The sequence below is a fragment of the Paramisgurnus dabryanus genome, chromosome 3 (genome assembly GCF_030506205.2).
Source record: "Paramisgurnus dabryanus chromosome 3, PD_genome_1.1, whole genome shotgun sequence".
NCBI classification, from domain to species: domain Eukaryota; kingdom Metazoa; phylum Chordata; class Actinopteri; order Cypriniformes; family Cobitidae; genus Paramisgurnus; species Paramisgurnus dabryanus.
In genome coordinates, this window is record NC_133339.1 from 51,584,953 (window position 1) to 51,605,904 (window position 20,952).

General features: G+C 38.0%; 1 protein-coding gene across 2 annotated transcripts in view; it reads left to right on the forward strand.

Moving 5' to 3' along the window:
- tex2 (testis expressed 2) overlaps positions 1-20,952 on the forward strand; it is a 66,722-nt gene that overhangs the window by 24,152 nt on the left and 21,618 nt on the right. For both annotated transcript variants that reach the window (XM_065263685.2, XM_065263686.2), the window contains exons 2-3: positions 8,187-9,774; positions 14,587-14,787. In XM_065263685.2, coding sequence (XP_065119757.1) covers positions 8,212-9,774; positions 14,587-14,787 — 1,764 coding nt within the window. In that variant the 5' untranslated portion in view covers positions 8,187-8,211. The remainder of the gene's footprint in view (positions 1-8,186; positions 9,775-14,586; positions 14,788-20,952) is intronic.

A 20,952-nucleotide genomic window follows, 5' to 3' on the forward strand; every position in this document is an offset into this window, starting at 1 on the left:
CATATAATAATTTGTGGTTTTGTAATTATGTTATCTAATCTTACAAGTTACCTAAACTTATTTAGAGAAATAACGCTGACCGTGTAGCTGAATGTCAATAAAAAACTTTATTTATACCCGTGTCATTAACAGAATGCATCGGACACACTCACCTTAACGGTTTTTATAAATCCTTTATCCTGCCCGATTAAAACCTAAACCTTGCAAATAGGGGTGGGCCGGTTTGTATTTTTTTTTACCGCGGTCGGTAATCAACAAATTCCCGCGGTTTTGCGGTTTATTGGCAAGACAACGAGTTAAATAACATGCATGATTTATTTATCTTCAATACAAAACACGTGCAAATTACTTAAGGAACATGTAAAGTGAATATTATTTCCTTCCACATTTCTTCAATTTCAACATTCAACAACTTGAACAATTAATATTATCAGTTAAAAAAAATGTTAACGCATTGTGCGTGTCTACATGTCCTACAGACCTTTCGCCACTTTTCTATCCTTAATTTGTGAATAGCCTGTAAATGACGCGAATTATTGCTGCCCTGATGGTCTGGTAAAATAACCATTTGTATGAGAAATCACTTGTACTGCATATGTGTCCGTGCTTGAGTATAGCTGGGAAGCTGCGCGCGCCCGGGCAGTCCGCGTCTGTCTCGCACGCGCCTGGGCAGTCCGCCTCTGTTGCACGTGCTCGGACAGAACGCTTCTGTCCTCGACCCTTACCTAAACATCTGTCTTTTTCCACAAACAGAGAAAGAAGACGCAAAAGCAAAACTTTTTTAAATGTGTCCTGCTTTAGAAATGGCCACTGTTGTAGGCTAAATGAAAAAAGAGACAATCTAACCTCTTTGGATATTAATCCTCGGACTGATTGCGTGCTCTTTATGTTGCGTGAAAATTTGATAATGTATGAAACCTGATTCTGTTGTTGATCTGTTGCGGTTGTTTGCACGTTCAAATTAGATAAAATGTTTGTATTACTTTTAACGAGTGACAGACAACGTCACCTGTATTTCTACTCAATGAAAATTTAATATTCAAATCATATCAGTTAATGTTCAGTTAATAAGTTGCGGTTGTTAACAAGCTGTGTGTATAACATCCCCACATATACACACAAGTGCAGACCAATGTTTCAAGTGTTTTTTTTTTTTTTTTTTGCGGTTATGACGGTGAGGCGCTCAGACCCGCGGCATGGGTCACGTGACCGCGGTATGGCGGTAATCCGGTTACCGCCCCAGGCCTAATTGCAAATAACACCAGAATTAATTAATTTACGTACACATATCCTAAAAATGTATCTTGTGTGACTGATACGCTGTAAAGGGGGTATATTTAGATCTTGATTTTGAATAGAAGTCAATGATGCCCTCTGGGAATACCAAGATGGCCGCTCGAACTCTGCGCTGGCTTCACCTCACGCTGTTATGTTAAGCGTTCTATGCGCAATCCAGTCATTTATATAGATCTGTAGTTGACACATGCCTACCGACTTTTCACCACTTTTCTATGCTTAATTTGTGAATGTTCTGAAAAAAGACACACAAGCAAAACTGTGTCCAGCTTTAGAAAGGGCCACTGTGGTAGATAAATCCTCTGGACTGATCGTGTGCTCTTTGATAATGTAATGTTGCGTGAAAATTTGATAATGTATGAATCCTGGTTGCTGGTGTTTGCAGTTCAAATTAAATACATGTTTGTATTGTTTTTACTGAGTCACAGAGCGTCAACTGTATTTTTACAGTGGAACTAGTAGATACTTCTGAAAATTGGTGGTGTATACAAGAGTTTCCTAGCACGGATACACCTCTTTTCATGCAGCATCAATGGCAATTTAGTCTTACAGTTAATGGTTAATGTTTGGTTAACAAGATGCGGTTGTTGTTAGTAAAAATTTACTGAAATGAACATCCTTATTGAGCGAGTTCACAAACTACTTCTCCAGTTATTTTAAGTACGCTTCATTGAACAGAAGCCCTCTCACAAGCAGGTGTAGACAGAGATAGTACTAGTAATAGTTCAACAATCAGCAAGAGGTTTTTGTACTCATTTTGACAGTGAGCGATCATCCAGGGGTAAATCTTACCAAGCATCTTTCTGCAGGCCCGGAAGTAAAGATTTGATGAGCAGCATTATAGCACTTGGCCATTCCTTGTGTTGAGCAGCATCACAGTCACAGCTCATATGATCCAGAACTTGAGCAAAATGGTTTGTTCCAACAAGAGCTCTTCACTTCCATAGTTTGCTAATTCTTTTGCAGCTTTTGGGCACTCTCTTGAATTAAGGATGCAGCTTGCTGTGTGGAAGACCTTCTCAAAACTGACACATTTAAAACCCAAAAGCTTCTGTTGGGGGGTTATCAAAGTGTCTGCTAAATGTAAAACAAACTGCTTCTTTTGCTTTTAAATCACTCCCGCAACAGCCCTGTGCTACACGCTGACCAGCTCATGCGGTCAAATACTAGGGCTTAACATAAAGGACTGCCCGGTTGCCCAGGGCAAGCGTGAGAGACGTTCGGGCCAGTAAAAAGTATTGCCACTTGCCTGATCGGAGTCTGGGAAGCAAAAAAATGTCCCTCATACAGTTCCCTAAGGGTCTCATATCCACAGCCCAGTGGTAACTATAACTGGCGATTACAAATTGAATCAAATTTACCTCACAAACAGTGACAAATCCCACGACCGGCTCTTCCTCAGATATGTGCGTTGCTTTGGTAACTTCTAAATAAGACACTGGTTTTCCCCTCACAAGATGCCTAGCAAGAAAGCTGTGTGTGTGTGAGAAGGACAAGACATTATTCTGTTTTGATGCTACATTCCTCTAACAAAGCAAATACATAACTTAGACTGTAAATTGTTGTGTTTTTGTAGTGTTTTTGTATTGTTTTTACAAAGACAAAGCAGAAGAACAGAGACAAATCTTATTTGGTCTTATTATATTTTTTAACTTAAAAAAAAATGCAACAAGCCCTTACTGAGTAAAGTAACTAAATTCAATTAATTTGTTAATATTAAGGAATTAAATACTGTTTTTGTCATTAATTATACATGTTATCTTAATCTTTAAGCAGTAATTATTTAACCTCATTGCAGTTTGTTTTTATTAAATGCATGTCTTCGCTCTGCATACAAATCCCCTTTGTTTTGGCGTTGATGCTTTCTGGTCCGTCTTTTTCTGCACTGTCTGTTGTCCTGGATGGCTCTTTGATTTCTCTGTTGCCCGTCTGACTCCTCACCTGTTCTTTCTTCGGATGGTTCCCTGTTCTGACTGGACTCCCCCAATAGCGAACTGGAGTGTCTGTATCCCTGTCTCGCTGCCGTCCTGAACTTGATTTCAAACTTTGGGATTGCTTTTATTACCCTAAAACTAATAGAAATCATACAAAAATCAGTTATGATAAAGCTATTTTAATGATGATGACAAAGATGTTAAACTCCGACATGCAACATCTGTGTTACACTGAGATCCCATATCAACTAAAGTTTTTAAGCAAGTCAATACACTTTGAATGAACAGTCATTTGTGTCATTCTTTATGACCTGATATGCTGTGTTGGTAAGTCTCTCAAAGCGATTAAAACTCCCTTCATTTTTACGTCTCGCCATTAAGTTAAATCGACCAGATGTAGGGTTATCGACAACCCTTTTAGCCAACATGCATGTTTCAACGAAAAAAGCTCCCGACTTGTCTGCTTTACCTGGAAACTGACAGCAATTTGTGCAAAACATTGCATTGTTTCTTTCGTTGTGTGTTAGCCAAGAAATGGTGCGCTCCCTGAAGACTAGTAGTAAAGTAGTCTGGCTTTGAGCGCAAATGTGAAATAATGATGTAAGAAATATGCTAATTAGTACACCAAGAATCAATTCTGAATTGGGACCCTAAGAATTTATTGATGTCCCAGGGCTATTGTGAATTCCAAAATGTTTCCCGCCGGAAAAAATATATATTCAATGTTTTGTGGTTGGGATCCTCTGTTTGACATAAAGACAAATCTGTATAAACCTCTAACGATCTCCAGACACAATGTAATGGAAACCTTTGTCAGTGTCAGCAGTGTTTGAGCATTCATATGCACTGTGCCTATAATTCAATTTAGAATTACCTGATAACTTGATGATATGAGTGCAGTGATTTCAAAGGGATGTCCAAAACACTCATGTAATATATGTAAAATAAGAAGTATGTCTATATATGTCACTTTCTCGCCATCCTGGATGAAAACAGCGGTCCTGGCTAGATGGGATACAGCTACAGTCTAAATCCTGTGAAATGCCTTTTTTATAAATGTCTTATCTGGAATGAATCCTATAAATTGGGCGCACGCGACATCATAGCTGTACATCGGGTTTACTACGTAAGGGATAATGTAGAGGCAGCCGGTAGTTATCGGGAAATAAGCCCCGACAGTGTGATCAGGACCCGACGCGAAGCGGAGGTTGACAAGTTCACTTTTGTCAACTTTTGTCAAGTTCAGTCTCAGTAAGCTTTCTGTTTCTTGTCGTGGTTGTCGAGTGTTTGTCACAAGATGGCGCCAAACAGTAATCTTTATTGATCTTTATTGGCGCAGAGCGATTTTACTCGTACAAGTAGTACCGGCTATGCGTTATTACTTTGGAGCGGTTATTATTTGAAAAGAACGAACCTGCAAATGTCTCAACTGACCAATCAGAATCAAGCATTCTAGAGAGCCGTGTAATAAATAAGAATTATGCTCTGGCTCGGAATCGATTGTATGTTTTTTATGTTTTATTATTATTACAGACTCAATTATATGTGGCTCATTACCTTATGCCGTCTCCGGACCAGGGCTTAACATAACCTGGGAGGTTGATGGTTCCGTGTCAGAGCATTGGTTGTTATTTTTGGACGGTTTAGGCCTTAATTTAACATTAACCAAAAAGTTTTCAATCTCCCCTTTCATCTTCTGATCCGTGGCTACATCCACTCTCTTTATCTGCTGGGCCAAGGCTACTCACCTCTCACTGCAGCACCTGCATTTTCAAATGTACACAGTACAGGAATATCTGGACCATGGCCAATCAAAGTCCTTCCCTTCACTATCTCTGATTGGTTTAGACCACAACATGGGCCTAATGTGTGTCTGTTGTTGAACCCATAGATATGTATAAAGGCTAGATGGCTTACCGCTGAGTCCCTAATGGCATCACCTGGCGGCCATCTTACCACAGGGCGCTCGCTCACTCGTAGCATTGAGTTTAATGGTGAAGGTACTTTTAAATGACCATAACTTGCTCAATTTTCTACCGATTTTCAAACGGTTTGGTTTTTTACAAACGTTATTAACGTGGCTATAATACTGGATGCTTTGACATGTTTCATGAATTTTTTATATATTTTTAGTATAGATATGCAGTGTCATAGTTACATCTTTGACGTTTATAACAAACCAAACCGTTTGAAAATCGGTAAAAAATTAAGCAAGTTATGGTCATTTAAATGTACCTGCATCATTAAAACTCAATGCTAGGAGTGAGCGAGCGCCCTGTGGTAAGATGGCCGCCAAAATGCAGACGTTCCACTCAATTGGCCAGCAGCGCGGGCAAGCCATCTAGCCTTTATACATATCTATGGTTGAACCACAGTGAGACTTTGAGTCGCGGATACTTTTTTCCTCAAATGGCTGCGACCTCAGATTTTTTTCAATCCCACCATGGAGAAATTAGGATGCACTCTTAAGCCCTGAGTAGCATTTACGACATTTAATACAGTTTGAAATGATTTTAGTATCTTGCAAGAGGCACTTCCGTCCATTCAGACTGTGCAGAGAATAGGCAACCTTCAACTCTGCGCTCAAGCATTTATACTCAGTTGCTAGACACATACACATGTTTATTCACAGGCTGTACACAGAAGATTAAGTGTTAACAGTAAGACAAGACAGAAACATTTAGCTTTGTTAACTTATGCAGCATATACAATAAAACTCTTATGACACTTGTGATACATTGAATTATTGTTAAATGGTGAATAGATCCAGTGTGTAGATGGGCAGGAACAGTTGGCTTGCATGGAAATGCATATGATAAAAAATTATGTTTTTTTTTTTCAACTATCAGTTGATCAAATATTAGTTGATCAGTGAGGTGATGACTTGACAGTCAGGTAATGCCTTTTATTCTCTTACATAAACCTGGCTTTCTTATCAAAAATAGTTTTCTCCACTGACTACACGTATGTCCCAAAACTGTAATTCACTGCCCATATATGTGCTGAGAGCTAGGGGTGACCCCGAATAGTCGAAGATTCGATGCATCGATAGGAGAATCGATAGATTCGACCACCAATCTCACAGTCAAATCTTCGCAGACGTGTTATGAAAAGATGATCATTAAATTTTGGCCATATATGGGTGCACACATTATCTGATTTCACATATAACAGCTGTCTCCCAATATATTAATATACAGCCTATTATGATAATGCTATGCAAATAATATGTGAAGTAGCAGCTTTCAATAAATATTTTTAAAATGCGTTAATAAATCCAACAACCCCTGTGACTGGGCTACACGTCCATAAGAGGTTTCTATGTTAATAAACCATTGCCTCTTTGTTTTTACAATTTAAAGACAAAGCTGGCAATTCTGGTTATACTTTCGTTCTTTTAATAATTTATTTATTTTATTTATAAATCACTCGGGGACGGGGTTATCTGATTTAACTATTTGGCTTGTGTTTAGTTTCTGTGCACTTGAGGCATAAATTTGCACATTTGCTCTGCACTTTGCTACTTCTGACCTTATTTTATTTTATTAAATTTTTTTATTATAAACGTAAATTCTGATCTTATTTAAGTCTGTACATTTTGGATAACTTCTCGTTGCATTGATATTGCGCTGTTTGCATTCTGGCCATGATGCTGGCGCATGCAATTTAGCCGAACGGGCTAAGTGCTCTGCATCTCATATTTAGGAGTTCATCAAACTTAACATAAAAAACGGATGTTTTTCGACGGGTATAAGTTTTTAAAATGTATTTAAAACAGGGTGGTTTTCTTGTCAAAAGTTAAACTACAGAACAGGTAAGCCGTTTCTTTAAATTTTGGTTATGAAAGCGAAAATATCTGCACAGAACCTAATTTATGCCTGACACGACTTGTGATTTTAATATTATGGTCAGTGTTCAAAATGATAGAAAAGAGATAATATAAGAATCATCAGTTGTGTCTGTACCTAAAGTGAATAGAGCTGATCAAAGTCAAAGCAGGTATTTCTGTGCTAAATAATAATGCCTAGTGTCTATAAAACAGTTAATTTCAGCGTTTTTCTTGTTATAAATTAACATTTAATGAATTAAATAAAGATTAGCTTTACCTTTAGCGCTAGCTTGCGTTGTCTCAAGGAATTTTTTTTTATCGGTGCTCTGCTATAACTTCCCAAACTCCCTTTTAGCGATGAAAAACATCCACAGGTTGGGAATCAGGAACACCATAACGTTTTTTTCCAAACTTGCAGTTTGTGGCCGAACATTCGCGGCGAGCACGTCTCTGTGATCTATATATCAGATAATGCTCTTTTTGATAGTATTCACTTCTCAGAAATATAAATGGACACATTTACATTAATAGCGAAGCCACTGTAATAATTACCAGTTTGAACCAGAATTTTCTGTCAGAAGATCTAGCATTTTATTTACAAACATTCTAATTAACCATTATTTTAATTTGCACTACCAACTTTAAAGTTGCATGCCGCCACCTAGCATATTATTGATGTCTTACAATTTAGATTCAGGGCTTTTGAAAAAACATTCATGGCTGGAGCCACAGAAAGCCCCACTCTTCGCCCTCCCCTGCTCTAAATATAACAAAGCCTTTAGTTTATCTTTTACCTGTTGTCTTCAAAATCTGACTTCACAGAGCAGTCTTTAAAATATGCAATTTTTTTGCCAGCAATTACCAGGCATAATTACTGTAATTATGCCGTAATTAATGGCCTAAAATGTTATTTTACGTCCATATGAATTTTTATTTCTTTATTCACTGTAAAACGTAAAACAACAAAGATTGTAGACCTTCTTTTACACAACACTACTGAATGTTTAGAATGCTTTGTTCCATATTGGGAACTGGTTTTTGGAATCTGACTCCTCTGGTTCATATCCTGGCTATTTTTGCAGATAAACTGACTTGGCTTCTAATCTGTCTTTTCTCTGTACCCACAGGTTGTGAGCTCTTTTGATTGGTGCCATGAACAGTTCGAGTGCTAGCCATGCAGAGAAACTTAGGGCCCCATCTTCCTCTTCTTCGTCTCGTCCCTCAGTGGCCCCTAAGCTGCAGGTGCAACGCTCACTCTCCCGAGATACCATTACTATACACTTTTCTGCAAAGGGAAATGAGAAAGAGGAGGAGGAAGAGGAGCTGTACAGGTTGGCTCTTTCACCTTCCATTCTTGAAACTGAAGATCAGAGTATTATAACTGCTCAGGAGGCTAGTGAGGAGCTCCTCTCTGAAGGATTGGAGGTGGATATTTTTAAAGAAGTACCATCTACCACAGTCCCCCAGATCCACAGCTCTGCCTTGGCTATACAGCATCCCTCCATTAGCCTCTGTTGCTCATCCAATTCTAGTCCTGTTAGCTTTTCATGGCCCTCAGAACAAAAGTTGAATTCCCCCTTGTCTTCTGCTCATTCGGCCTCCTCCAGCTCATCCCCAGCCAAGTCCTCTACTCTACCATCAAAACCTTTCCTCAGCCTGGTGAAGTCTCTCTCCACTGAGGTGGAATCTCGTGAAGCACCAACAGTTGCCCCCCAAGCAATGAGGCATCGTCATCTGATGAAGACCCTAGTTAAGTCTTTATCCACTGACACAACCCGACCTGAACCAGAGTCTTCATCCACTACCCGGCCCCAAGATTCCCGGCTCAATCTGCATCTTTTTAAACCATTTACTCAACAACGCGTTCCCCCTCCCAGTGGAGATTCGAAAACTGCTCCTTCTTCCCCCCTTACCTCACCCGACAGCCGCTCCTTCTTTAAGGTTCAGGAGGTGGAGGCACGTATTGAAGATACAAGGCGGCGCCTATCAGAGGTCATGTCTGAGCCCCTTCAGCTGCTCAGCAAAATCATTGGTGAGGAACCTAGTGGTGTCAGCACAAACACTTCCACATCCACAACAACAGGAGTCTCCTACCGGTCCAGAAATCTTTCCTCCAGTGCCTCTGACCTCTCCAATCTGTCTGCCCTCAATGGCCACTCAGAAAGCAACAACAACTACTGCATCAAGGAAGAGGAAGACCTGGAGGTGGACAGTCCTCTAGAGGGTGCAGCCATTAAATTGCCTTTGCACAGATCACCCTCACTTGGTTTGGATAGGTGTTTCATGTCGACTCTTGCCCGTCAGGAAGATGAAGAATTCTGTGAGCTCTACACTGACGACTTTGAGCTCTGCACTGACACAGAGCTGGATGGAAAGGGCCTTTATCCATCACAGGTCCGACGAGAGAGTACTGGGGGATGCAGTGAAGAACCAACTGAAGGAGGAGAAGAGGAGGAGGAAGAAGATGAGTCTCCAGAAGTACCTCACAATGGACTGATTCTTCTGATATCTTTAGTTTATGGTTGCTTTGTGTTGCCACTCCCTACCTATGTGGGTTGGTTGTTAATAGGAATAGTGGCAGGATTCATGGTGGCAATACTTGTTGTGTGGTTATCTGCAAGGCACAGATCTCCAAGAAGTCGTCATGGCAGCTGGTTCAGAAAAGAGCAATGGAACCGAGTTCCTCTGGATATCAAAGAACCAGGCATCTACAAGGTGGGTCCAAGTCTGCTACTAAAGATAATTCTGAAGCAGAGGTTAAGTGGTTACAATTGAAATACTGCTGTCATTTCTATAAATACTACATTATAAATGCACAATAATAGCAATGAAAGCAAATTGTCCATCAGAGACCGAAAGCAAGCTTATGTACTTGGTACTCCTTAAAGGAGCGGTGAATCAAATACTCAATTTTAACTTGATACTTTGTTATATAAGACGTCATCATAGTTAAATGAACATCCTGCAAGTTTCAGAACTGAAAACGTCCATGCTACTGAAATATAACAGTTTTTGGCACCAAGCCAGTTTTACAACCAAGTGTGGAATTCTGAGAAATATGACATCAAAAGTAGAATTGAAGCACCTCCTCAAAGGCAAATACAACGACCACTTTTGTAGCCCCACCCACAGCTTCGCGTGACACACTTGTGTCTCAATCAGTAAACATGTCTATAAAGATTGCCAAATGTAACCAAAATGACTTTTAAAGGAACAATATGTAGGATTGTGGCCCAAACTGGTATTGCAATCACAAAACTTGTGGCTAAAACTGGTACTGCAATCACACAACTGGTGGCCAATACACAACATGACAACATAAACATCAGTTGAGGGCTGCAACTGCACTTTTAAAATGACAATATCCTGGCAGGACTGCTGTTGTGAGTGATATAAGTATTTGAAATGAAAATGATTTCTTAATGTCTAGTGACATTTCAGGGCCATTTAATAATTAATTGATATAAATTTCTTACATACTGTTCCTTTAAATAAATTTTTTCTGATAGACTTTTATTTTGACGCGGTGATCTGTTATGATAGAGTAACCATGGTAACGAAGTAGTGCTGCACAATTAATCGCATCGCAATCGCAATGTCAGCCTGTGCGATTATATGACAGCAAAATGTTGCAATTATATTAAATAAATAAATGTGTGGACTTGTTAACACAAACTTTCTGATAACAGTTTGATGATTTTTCTTGCCGTTTAAAAAAGAAAGAAAAACGAACAAAAAAGGCAGTGCACTTGTGGCATGCACGTGTGTGGCGTGCGTTGTCACTTGTGTGTGCGCAGCGCGGAAATACCAGAGCAAAGAAGGATGCAGAGGAGATTGACAGTGATCTGGTAGCCGAAAAAAAAACTCTACGTCTGTTGTATGGCGGTATTTTGGATTTAGGATTACTGACACTGAGCAGTTGCTACATCACGTGGCAATACGAAAACATTTCTAGTTTTACAAATACACATTTTAGCATTATCACTAAACTGTGTGTGGATTTTCCTTAAAACCCATCAAGTTGACTCATGATACCATTTATTATAATCGCAATCGCACATCGCAATATTAGCACCAATAACCGCAATGGGAAAAATTACCCAAATCGTGCAGCCCTATAACGAAGTCTTGGGTTGTGGAAGAACCGTGTGGGAACAACACAGAAGCTGAATACTTTAATTCGGAGGCTCGGAAAATAACATTAGGAATGCGTGGATAAAGGTTGTTTTTGAAGAGTTCCAGCTCGCATGGGGAGTGTTTGATTACCTTGTGTACTTTGCGGCATCACTTGTAAAGAAGCAAGTCGATGCTGGATTTGCAGAGAGACTGTGATTAAAAGCACCACTAATATTGGATCTGACGAAAATGACACAGCAAGTAAGACATTTTACTTTATTTAAGTTACTGCGTTTCACTATTGCTTTGTTCAAAGAGATCGCTTGATATGTCCTGTTGTAACATTCGTGTCTAAACACGTATGTTTGACTGTTTTAATTTACTAAAAACATGAAACGATTAATAAAGGTGGAACACTTAACAATACGATTGTAATTTAACGGTAGAAATATGCAAAGGTAGTGATAAGGAAGGACTTATCAGCCGCAATTTAGATTATGATGCCCGCTTACTGTGTTGTATACGGTAATTTAGGCAAGTTTCGTTTGAACGGTCAAACACTCAACAAAGCTTTTTTATCATACAACTGTGGTATGTAACGTTACGTGTATCTAAGAGCAACCTCACAAGCACAATAGAAATATACAAAGTTATTGATAAAAGCTTATCAGCCGCAGTTTATAATCTGATGCACGCTTACTGTGTTGTATATGGTACTTTAGTCACGTCGAGTTTAAAGTTTTGTTTCTACTTTACTATACATATTGTCATTTATGTGTATCATCTTTAGCACCCAGAATCTTTTGTGGCTCAAAAATATATGTGTTCGGCTGCTATTTTCACACATTAATGTTTTTATAACATTTCCCCACATCTAATGACGGGGAATGAAGCCGTCCAATCATAGCAGTGGGTGTTTACGTCCAGGTCTTCAATGCGGCCCGCCCCTTCAAACGAAGCTTTTCTCCAGAGAGCCACTAATCCATGTTACAAAATAGCCTATTACTTATTGTTTTTGATGTTTTGAATGTAAAAACCACGCCAACATCATAAGTAGACATCAGACAACAGTATAAAACAATAAAATCGACAAATTCACCGCCCCTTTAAGGTACTCAGTTATATTGTATTTTTCAGAAGGGCATATGTGACCTGTGCTAGCAAAATGGGTGGGAATAAGCAAATTTGCAAACATTTGTTGTTTATATTTTCACATTCTCTAATAAAATAACTTTATAAATGATACATGATTTCTTGGAATCTTACAAAAAATGACAGAGCTACACCTGTTTAAAGTCGACTGAGACAGCAATGTTAAAGGTGACATAGAATGATTGAATGGGGTATTTATCCTTGTTCTGTGATGTGACATGTAGACAAAATATTTTTAGTTTGGGTTTGTAATGCCTTAGAAGCTTCCTAAAAACCTCTCTCAGATAGCTCTATTAGGGTGGGGGATTTTAAACAAGTGGTTTTGCACCTATTTGGCTCCCCCTACTGGCTTAACTTGCAATCTCATTACTGATTGGCTGACTTTGCTGCCACTCAAAAAATGTAGCCAATTATTTTAAAGTGGAGGGGCAGTTAGATTCCTGTGATGTCATAAGCATCAGTTTTTCAGATTGGGCTGTTTTCTGGCTGACATTTCTAAAAGAAGAATTACTATGAGACTGAGATGTTTAGCATGTTTAGCACTTTTTGTATGTTTGTGAATGTGGGTAGACTACCATTATTCAACAAAGAAAAGGTAAAAATGGTTTTTCATTCTCTGTCCCCTTTAATTTAGTTAAAATCAAGTTAAAGTTTTTTGCAGGATTCAAAACAAAATCACTTAGCCATCACATATTTAAATAGGGGAGAGCAGGGGCAGGGGTGAAAGTAAAATTGTTCAGAAAAGCATAATTTTAAAAGATAATGTTTTAGAAATAGACATATATTTTTGCTGTGGTCAATAACTCCCCTGTGTGGTCTATCAATGCCAGGTAGAATTCTGAACAAATGTAAAACGTCTTGAATTTCACTTTGAACATAAGTAGCGCATTGTTACTTTCTACCGTAGGAAATCTTTTTAGCAAAAGCCAGGAAACTTGAATTTCCTTGAGCAGTAGTCTTTATTTCAGATAGCAATGAGCAAAAGTGGCACTGCAGTTATCAAGTTTGACTTTAAGTATTAGGGTTGTGCCGATAGACGATAGTATTCGACCTCTAGTTCCCATAGCGAGGTGACAAATGTATGGTGAAATCAGAGAAACATGAAGTGTCCACCGTTTGTCTAAAATGTGATGTTTCTTTTACCTACACTCCCCAAATGTAACAACATAAAACAGTCCACTGATATTTACACACTTGATCTACTTGCCCACTGTGCCACTTTTTCTCGAAGGCACCGTATAGCGGTTGCAGCAATATTTGTTTAGTAGAATTGTTTGCAAGATTGTAATTAGTCATTTTGTTTAAAAACAAACTTTGCATACTTTTCTGAGACATTTAGACAGTTAGCATGTATGGTATTAAATTAACCATATTCATCATATTAAAATATTAAATTATAATGTGCATGAAACATTGCAGTAATACCGTAAAATGTAAAAAAAAACATTAATGATTTAGAAAAAATATACAGACCGTTATTTAAAAGTTATATTATGAAAGTATAATGCTCTGTCAGCTGTCTCCAACTGAGCTGGTCAAAAGTGACAGTTCCAAGGAATTAAAACTTTTGTACTCCTTGGTTGGTCAACTGTAGTTGTTTTTAAATGTGCTTTATAAATAAATTGAGATTTGAGACTTGAATTAAAACTTCAATAATGTTAAAGTGCAGAAAAAACAAAACCAGGAGGGTCAGTTGTTCTTCTGCACCTCGACAGACGATGAAGAAGGCAACCTGGCAAGATAAGCAGGCAGATATTACAAAGTCAGTTTCTGCTTCTGGTTGACTCTGGCTTTTACTGTTGTCAGTATATGGATGAGCATCTGGCTTAACCGGGACTTAGATGAACTTCAGGCCGGAGCTGGGTCTTTTGGTCTCGGGTGTCTTCGGGAACACTAAGATGACACGTACAGATAAACTAAGCTGTGTAGAAGTTATGCCATACCGTATGATGGATGTGTGTGTTCAGTTTCAGTCAAACTAACTATTGCAGCATAAACATGTTTGGACAATTAATGAACTACATGCTTAATTAAAGAAATAAATCCTTAGTTTTGACTTGAACTAGTCTAACCTACAAATTAGAGATAGTGTGGCACAGTGGATAAAGATTCAGGCAAATAACCTACAGGTTATACATTTAAACTTGGCATATGGTATCTAAAACATCACATTTGTTGTCTTTTGACTTATTGCATTGCATTGTTTTTTGCTTAAGTGAGCCATATGTTCTGTTGTTAAATGTGACTTTGTGTACACAGGGCTGGATGAATGAGATCTACTGCTACGACCCAGAGACGTATCACGCCACACACACTCACTCTGTGTATGTGCGCCTGGAGGGTTCCGTTCTGCGACTGTCCAAACCAAACCGCAATATCCCCCGCCGAGCAACTTTCAACGAGCCCAAACCTGATGTTACCTATGTTAGCCAAAAAATCTATGACCTCACCAACAGTAAGGTAGGCCCCAGACAACATTTCTTTGTAGAATGTTTTTTACTTGATCTTTTTAAAGAGCACTTATGTTGTTTATATTTTACCTTTCCTTGGTCTGTTTTCATTTGTTTGTACTAGTGAAGCACCGAAAGTGCGGCCAACAAAAAAAAAACTGCCGAAAGTGGCATTATCGGTTTTTAACAGAAAGATAAAAACATCAGAAAATATAAAACGAAAATTAAAGGCACTTTGTCTCTCCCGTCAGTGCTAAGCCATTATCACAGCACCACAAAGCAAAGAAGCAGCAGTGTGCAAATATTTAAAATGACACACAAGTTTTGCGTGATACACCAGTGAAAAATGCAGTCCAGTGCTCGTGATCACACAAATTCCAGTCCGAAGTGATCATCCCTATGCCCTATTTCCTTTCAAAGATCAGAACTCTTGGTGTGTAAACTCTAGAGCAGGGGTCTCCAACCTTTTTGTAAGCAAAGGCTACCACAATAGATAAAACGACTTAATGGCTGTTTTTTTGATATAGTCTACTACTCAAAACCTTTTTGTTTTACTTGTTGATATTATTTTACTTGTTGATATGTTAATCATTGTTTAAAATGTTAACATATAGGGATGCACCGATACCACTTTTTTGGAATACGAGTACGAGTACGACTACTTGCATTTCAGTACTTGCCGATACCGATACCGAGTACTTAATAAAAAACATGATTTAAATTTACAGGTAACAGCTTTAGTCATATAATGTAACAAAAAAACAAAGGACTAGTTTTCCAGTTTGTTGTAAACTCTGCCTCTTTGGACAACACAAGAGGCATTAACCCCTTACACGCCGCTCAAACATAGACATTTCTCAGACCGTGGTATCGATTCCAGGTATCGGGGGACTTTTAACGAGTACGAGTACTTTAGAAAATGTGGTATACCAGTATCGGTATCGGTGCATCCCTATTAACATACAGGAAAGAAGCAAGTTTTCCTATATCATCTTTGTTTTCTTTAATTACTTGTGCATCTTCTTCAATTCTGTATTCTATACATTTCAGCTGTTCATCTTGCTCATCCAGTCTTTTAGTAAGAGTTTGAATTGCACCATAAATTGCTTCGTTGGTACAGTAACTCCCTCTGTCTGTTTACTTTTAGTTTTCTTCTTTGTCTTTTTTGCGGTTCTGACTTGGCAATGTTGTGTGCTCATGTTGAACTTTGGCAGATTTTTCCTTTATTGCTTCAACTTCTTCCTTATCACATGGTTCTGCGAGCGCGATTTGGTTGTAGTCATGGTCAGTTAATTTTTAACACAGCTTGCGTTGAATGATCTTTCTGTACTACTGTGTATTTTTTTTTCTGAGAGTTCTAAATTTTTCAGACATTATCCCACAAATTTCACCGCTCACTCTTGACTCTTCCCCACCTCTGGGGTTTATGTAAGCAGCGAGTATAAAAAATCATCTTCTCTCAATTGTTTTAACAGTGCAAGGTAAAGATAATGTGTAAAAGTAATGGGTTTTAAAGCTTTAAGATTGCTGGAGGAAGTGTTAAACATGTTAACAAGGCACATATTAGCAGTTGACCACACTAATCTTTCTATATTAGTGGATTTTTTTTAAAAATAGCATTTTTTCTGCTGAATGAAAGTTGTAAAAACCAGACAATTAATTATGGTTTCAAACTACTTTTTATTCAGAACATAACGCATAATTTCCAAACGAGTGATCAGTTGAGGTAGAAGACTATACTCCTCTTGTTTAACTTTTCAGGAATCTGTATTAAATATAAATATATTAGTTATGAAATTGTCTGTCAACAATCTATGATTTAACATTAGCAATAATTACAAATAAAACACTGCACACTGTATGAATTAAATGCTCAACTGCAAAAGTTGTTCAGTTAAGAGTAGTGAGTGATTTTCATTTTTGGCGTGTAATGAACATTTTTGTAATGCAAAAATAAATATTTGTGCATAGATCCTGCAAACATGTACGCATATAGATCTCATTGGCCCAAACAACTTTCACCCTCAAACCAAGTAGCTCTGTCCAACAGGAAATCTGCCATTTTTAACTGTTTCAAAAGTGCATGCGGTGAACTTTTAAATACTCCTCCTAGGGAACTCATGCAATTTACACCAAACATTGTGAATGATGTCAGGACATTGTAGACATTAAATTGCGAAGGGATTTTTGATATCTCAAACGCTGTTCCCATCGCAACAAGTCAAACTTTAGTTTCATTTTCAGGTGTATTTAAGCCTTACAGTTGCATGCGTTAAACTTTTAAATACTCCTCCTAGGGGATTCATGCGATTGACAACAAAAGTGGTGAACATGATGCCGAGAAATTGTAGATGCTAATTTATATATCTCAAATGCTATTCTGTTGCAAAACTTCAAACTTTATTTCTATTTTCAGGCATATTTAGGACTTTTGGCATGCTTAAAAATAACACAAAGAACACACGGCCGACAACACACATCAGCGTTAAGCATGGGCTAAAGCTCGGACACGGGCGTGGCTCTGTAGCCGTTCTCTAGTGCCCCCTTTCATCTAAAATGTGCAATAGGGGTGGGCAATACAGCCTCCAAATTATATCATGATATTTTAAGAATTTTCGCGATAATTATATTTTTGACGGTATTTAAAATTATGGAAATTTTCATTTTCCATCCAATGAGCTGTCATTAATTACGAACTACCTCATTCAAAGTGTAAATCCATTGTTATAAGGTGGCAGAGGCAGCATTAAAGTGCAATAGTAGTGACCACAATCACACAGCATAAGTCAAATGTAAACAAAGTACAAACTAGAGTAGGCTTGTCACGATAGTCAGTGAAACGGTGATTACCGGTGCTTCAGCTTCTCACCGGTTAGATCACTTGTTAATCCAGTTCAGATAAAACACAAGTGAATAAATTTAGATTTTCATATAAACACAGGAGAAATCACAAGTCGTCTGTCTGTGTCTATGGTCTGTTGTGAGAAATGGGTGTACTTTGGGACCCAGTAGCGGACAATGAGCTCGCGCAGTCACTGAAGAAATAAACCGGTTAAAACTGAGCTTTAAACTCATAAGATTACATAATTTAATGGAAAATGAATAGAAAAGATGGATCTGTTGATTAATGATTAATGATTAAATATTAAGACATTTGTGAACATTTTTTGAATTTAAATTCAGTCAGTAAAGTAAGTTACTGTTATCACAGTGGTACGAGTTGGTAGTGTTTTCCCTATATAACACAACTCCTAAACACTTCAGTTTAAAAGTAACTAAAGTAATTTGCACAGCGATGCTCGGTTGAGTCATTAGTTTACTTTTTGGCCGCAAATCATCCACTACTAGTATCTCCCCCTCGCTGCTCTTGCTCTCCCGTGTTGATGTTCTGTGCGTTAGGGAACGCATCGCTATTTAATTGATATCATGATATGACATTTTTTAGCATGTAAAAAATTATACCGGTATTATCGTGAACGGTATGATATGGCACACCCCTAATGTCTAACCCTATGAATTAGTTTTGCTTACAATTCTGAAACTTGGTAAATACACTTTTAAAACTTTTAAATACTCCTAGTGTCCATGATGCCGAGACATTGTAGATGCTAAACTGCGAAGGAATTTTTGACATCTCGAACCCTGTTCCTATGGCAACTTTACTTTTATTTTCAGAAATATTTAAGGCTCTTAAAATAACAACACACATCAGCGTTAACTGTTCGCTATGTTCAGACACGGCATGGCTCTGTAGTGGCTCTCTGGCACCCCCTTTTGTCTAAAACATGGAATTAGTTTTACCTGCAATCATGAAACATGGTAAATATATAGACTCTTTTACAGCTCACGTGATCAAATAGCCTGCGCGCGCATTTTGGCAACAGAAGTGGTGTTATTCCCCATTGGTTCTAACGTGGTAACTCAGAAAGTTTATTAAAACGGTTTCTCAACATCAAAATGTCCCGTTGTTGCGTTTGGTTGCACTAATATAATATACTAATATACGTATATATGAAGAGTTTGGTTCCAAAACGCAATAAATGCCATTTTTGAAAAAAATTAGTTACTGCCAGAATCAGTATTATATCAGGTCAGTATTAAAAAGTAAATTCTTAATTTGACGCAAAATCCATTATCCGCCATGTTATTCTGTCATCTTTTCTCCCTTTTTTTCCAAAATGCAATAAACGCCACTCCCCCTTTTCTACAGAATGCCATAAATCCACTCCACAGATTGCAGTGCACCATTCACGCAATGTAAACAAACAATGGCGGCGCGCTGAGTACACGGAATCCTAGTTTTCCTCATCTACTATGTACTTCCTGATCAGCAAACAAACAAAAACAAAATAATACTTTAATGGCATTGATAAACCTGTGATGGTTTTCTGTGACGGGAAAGAAACGTAAGCCATCAACATCTAATAATTTTCGCAAGAGACGGGTGCTTGTTTGTCCGGGCCGACAGCATCAAGTTTCTGTCATGATAACACATTGACCCCAGGGGATCTTATGAAAAACTTACCATAATTTTACTCAAAGTCAATGAAAATCGAGCAGGACCAAAACATTTTACAGCTGATCGCTGTGAAAAACGTTAAGCCACGACGTCAAGTATAACCGCAGCAATGACGGTGTTCTTAATATGACAAAGTAAGTGTTTTGATTAATGACATTAATGTTTATATTTTTAATTAGTGTGTACAACTAGTCAACTAAATGAATATAACATGGCAAAGATGAATGCACATTTATATAGGCTATTGATTCAATAGATTTATAGCATTTTGAATAAAAACTTGTTATGGATTTATTGCATTTTGTGGAAAAAATAATCAGTTTTTATAATAAATCTTTGAAAATCAAGTTATGGATTTGAATTTTTTATGTTTTTATAACCTAAAGATGCTATGTGAAAGTTTGTAACAGAAAATAGTGGTTTTCATCTTGTCACTTTCTTGGTATAGAAAACACGTTTTTACCAAAATTTGTCAAAATGTATTTATTGTGTTTTGGAACCAAACTCTTCATATGTATCTGGCAACTTTATTTTTGGCCATCTGCTAACGTCTTTTATCCACTCCACTTTAGTACACGGATCTGGTAGCTGTGTTGAAAATGTTGATAAAGTCAATTTTTTTAAAATAACTTACTGTTTGTGTTGCTTCACTGTTGATTCTTACGATACTTCCGTTGCCTAAATGCGCGCGCATACGCTGCCACGTCATCATTGTGTACAAACAGTAAAAGGGTCTATTGCTCTCATCAAAACTAACAACTTTTAAATTTACAGTCATTAGGTCCACCCAACAGGAGGTCTGCCATTTTTAGATTTTATGCTATTTTTGGACATTTGAATTCCTTGAACTTTTAAATACTCGCTAAATTGTGAACAGATTTTTGATATCTCAAACGCTGTTGCCATAGCATCGCGTCAAAGTTTGCTTTTATTTCAGACATATTTAAGGCTCTTGGAGTACTTAGATAAACTTGAAATTTGGCACACACATCACAGTTGTCCGCTGTTAAGTGTTGACAAAAAGGTCAAACAAAGGCGTGTATTTAGTGGCTCACTAGCACCCCGTTTGTCTAAAATGTGGGGTTTGTTTTACCTACAGTACCCAAATGGGTCAGTCCACTGATATTTACCCACTTGATGCACGTGCCCACCATGCATCGTTTTCTGGGAGGCACTGTATAGCGATAAAAAGACGTGCGTGGGCCTACCATCGTTACTTGCAACTATATTTAGGGCCCGAGCACTGAGGAGCAGGCCAGAATGGCCTGCACCGAAATGTGTGAAGCCCTATTGATTTTCCCCAAATTAATTTGTATTTTTGTCAACACGTTGGCCAATGTGGGTCGCTTAACATGTTCGAAAACTCTTGAAATTTGGCACACAAGTCAGAGTCACGTGCCACTAGGCTCATACAAAGGCTGGAACACGTGCGTGGCAAGATAGGTCTGTAGCACCCCCTGTAATGCAAAAACAAATTTAATTCAATTTTATTTATATCTCGCTTTTCACTATAGGTAATTTTATCAAAGCAGCTTTATTTATACCTGCGTGCATCTCATTGTGACAATAATGATGATAATACCACTCATATGCCGACTTGACAGAAAAAAGTACTTTCCGTATCTCCTGAATACATTTCTAGTGAAAAAAACTGTA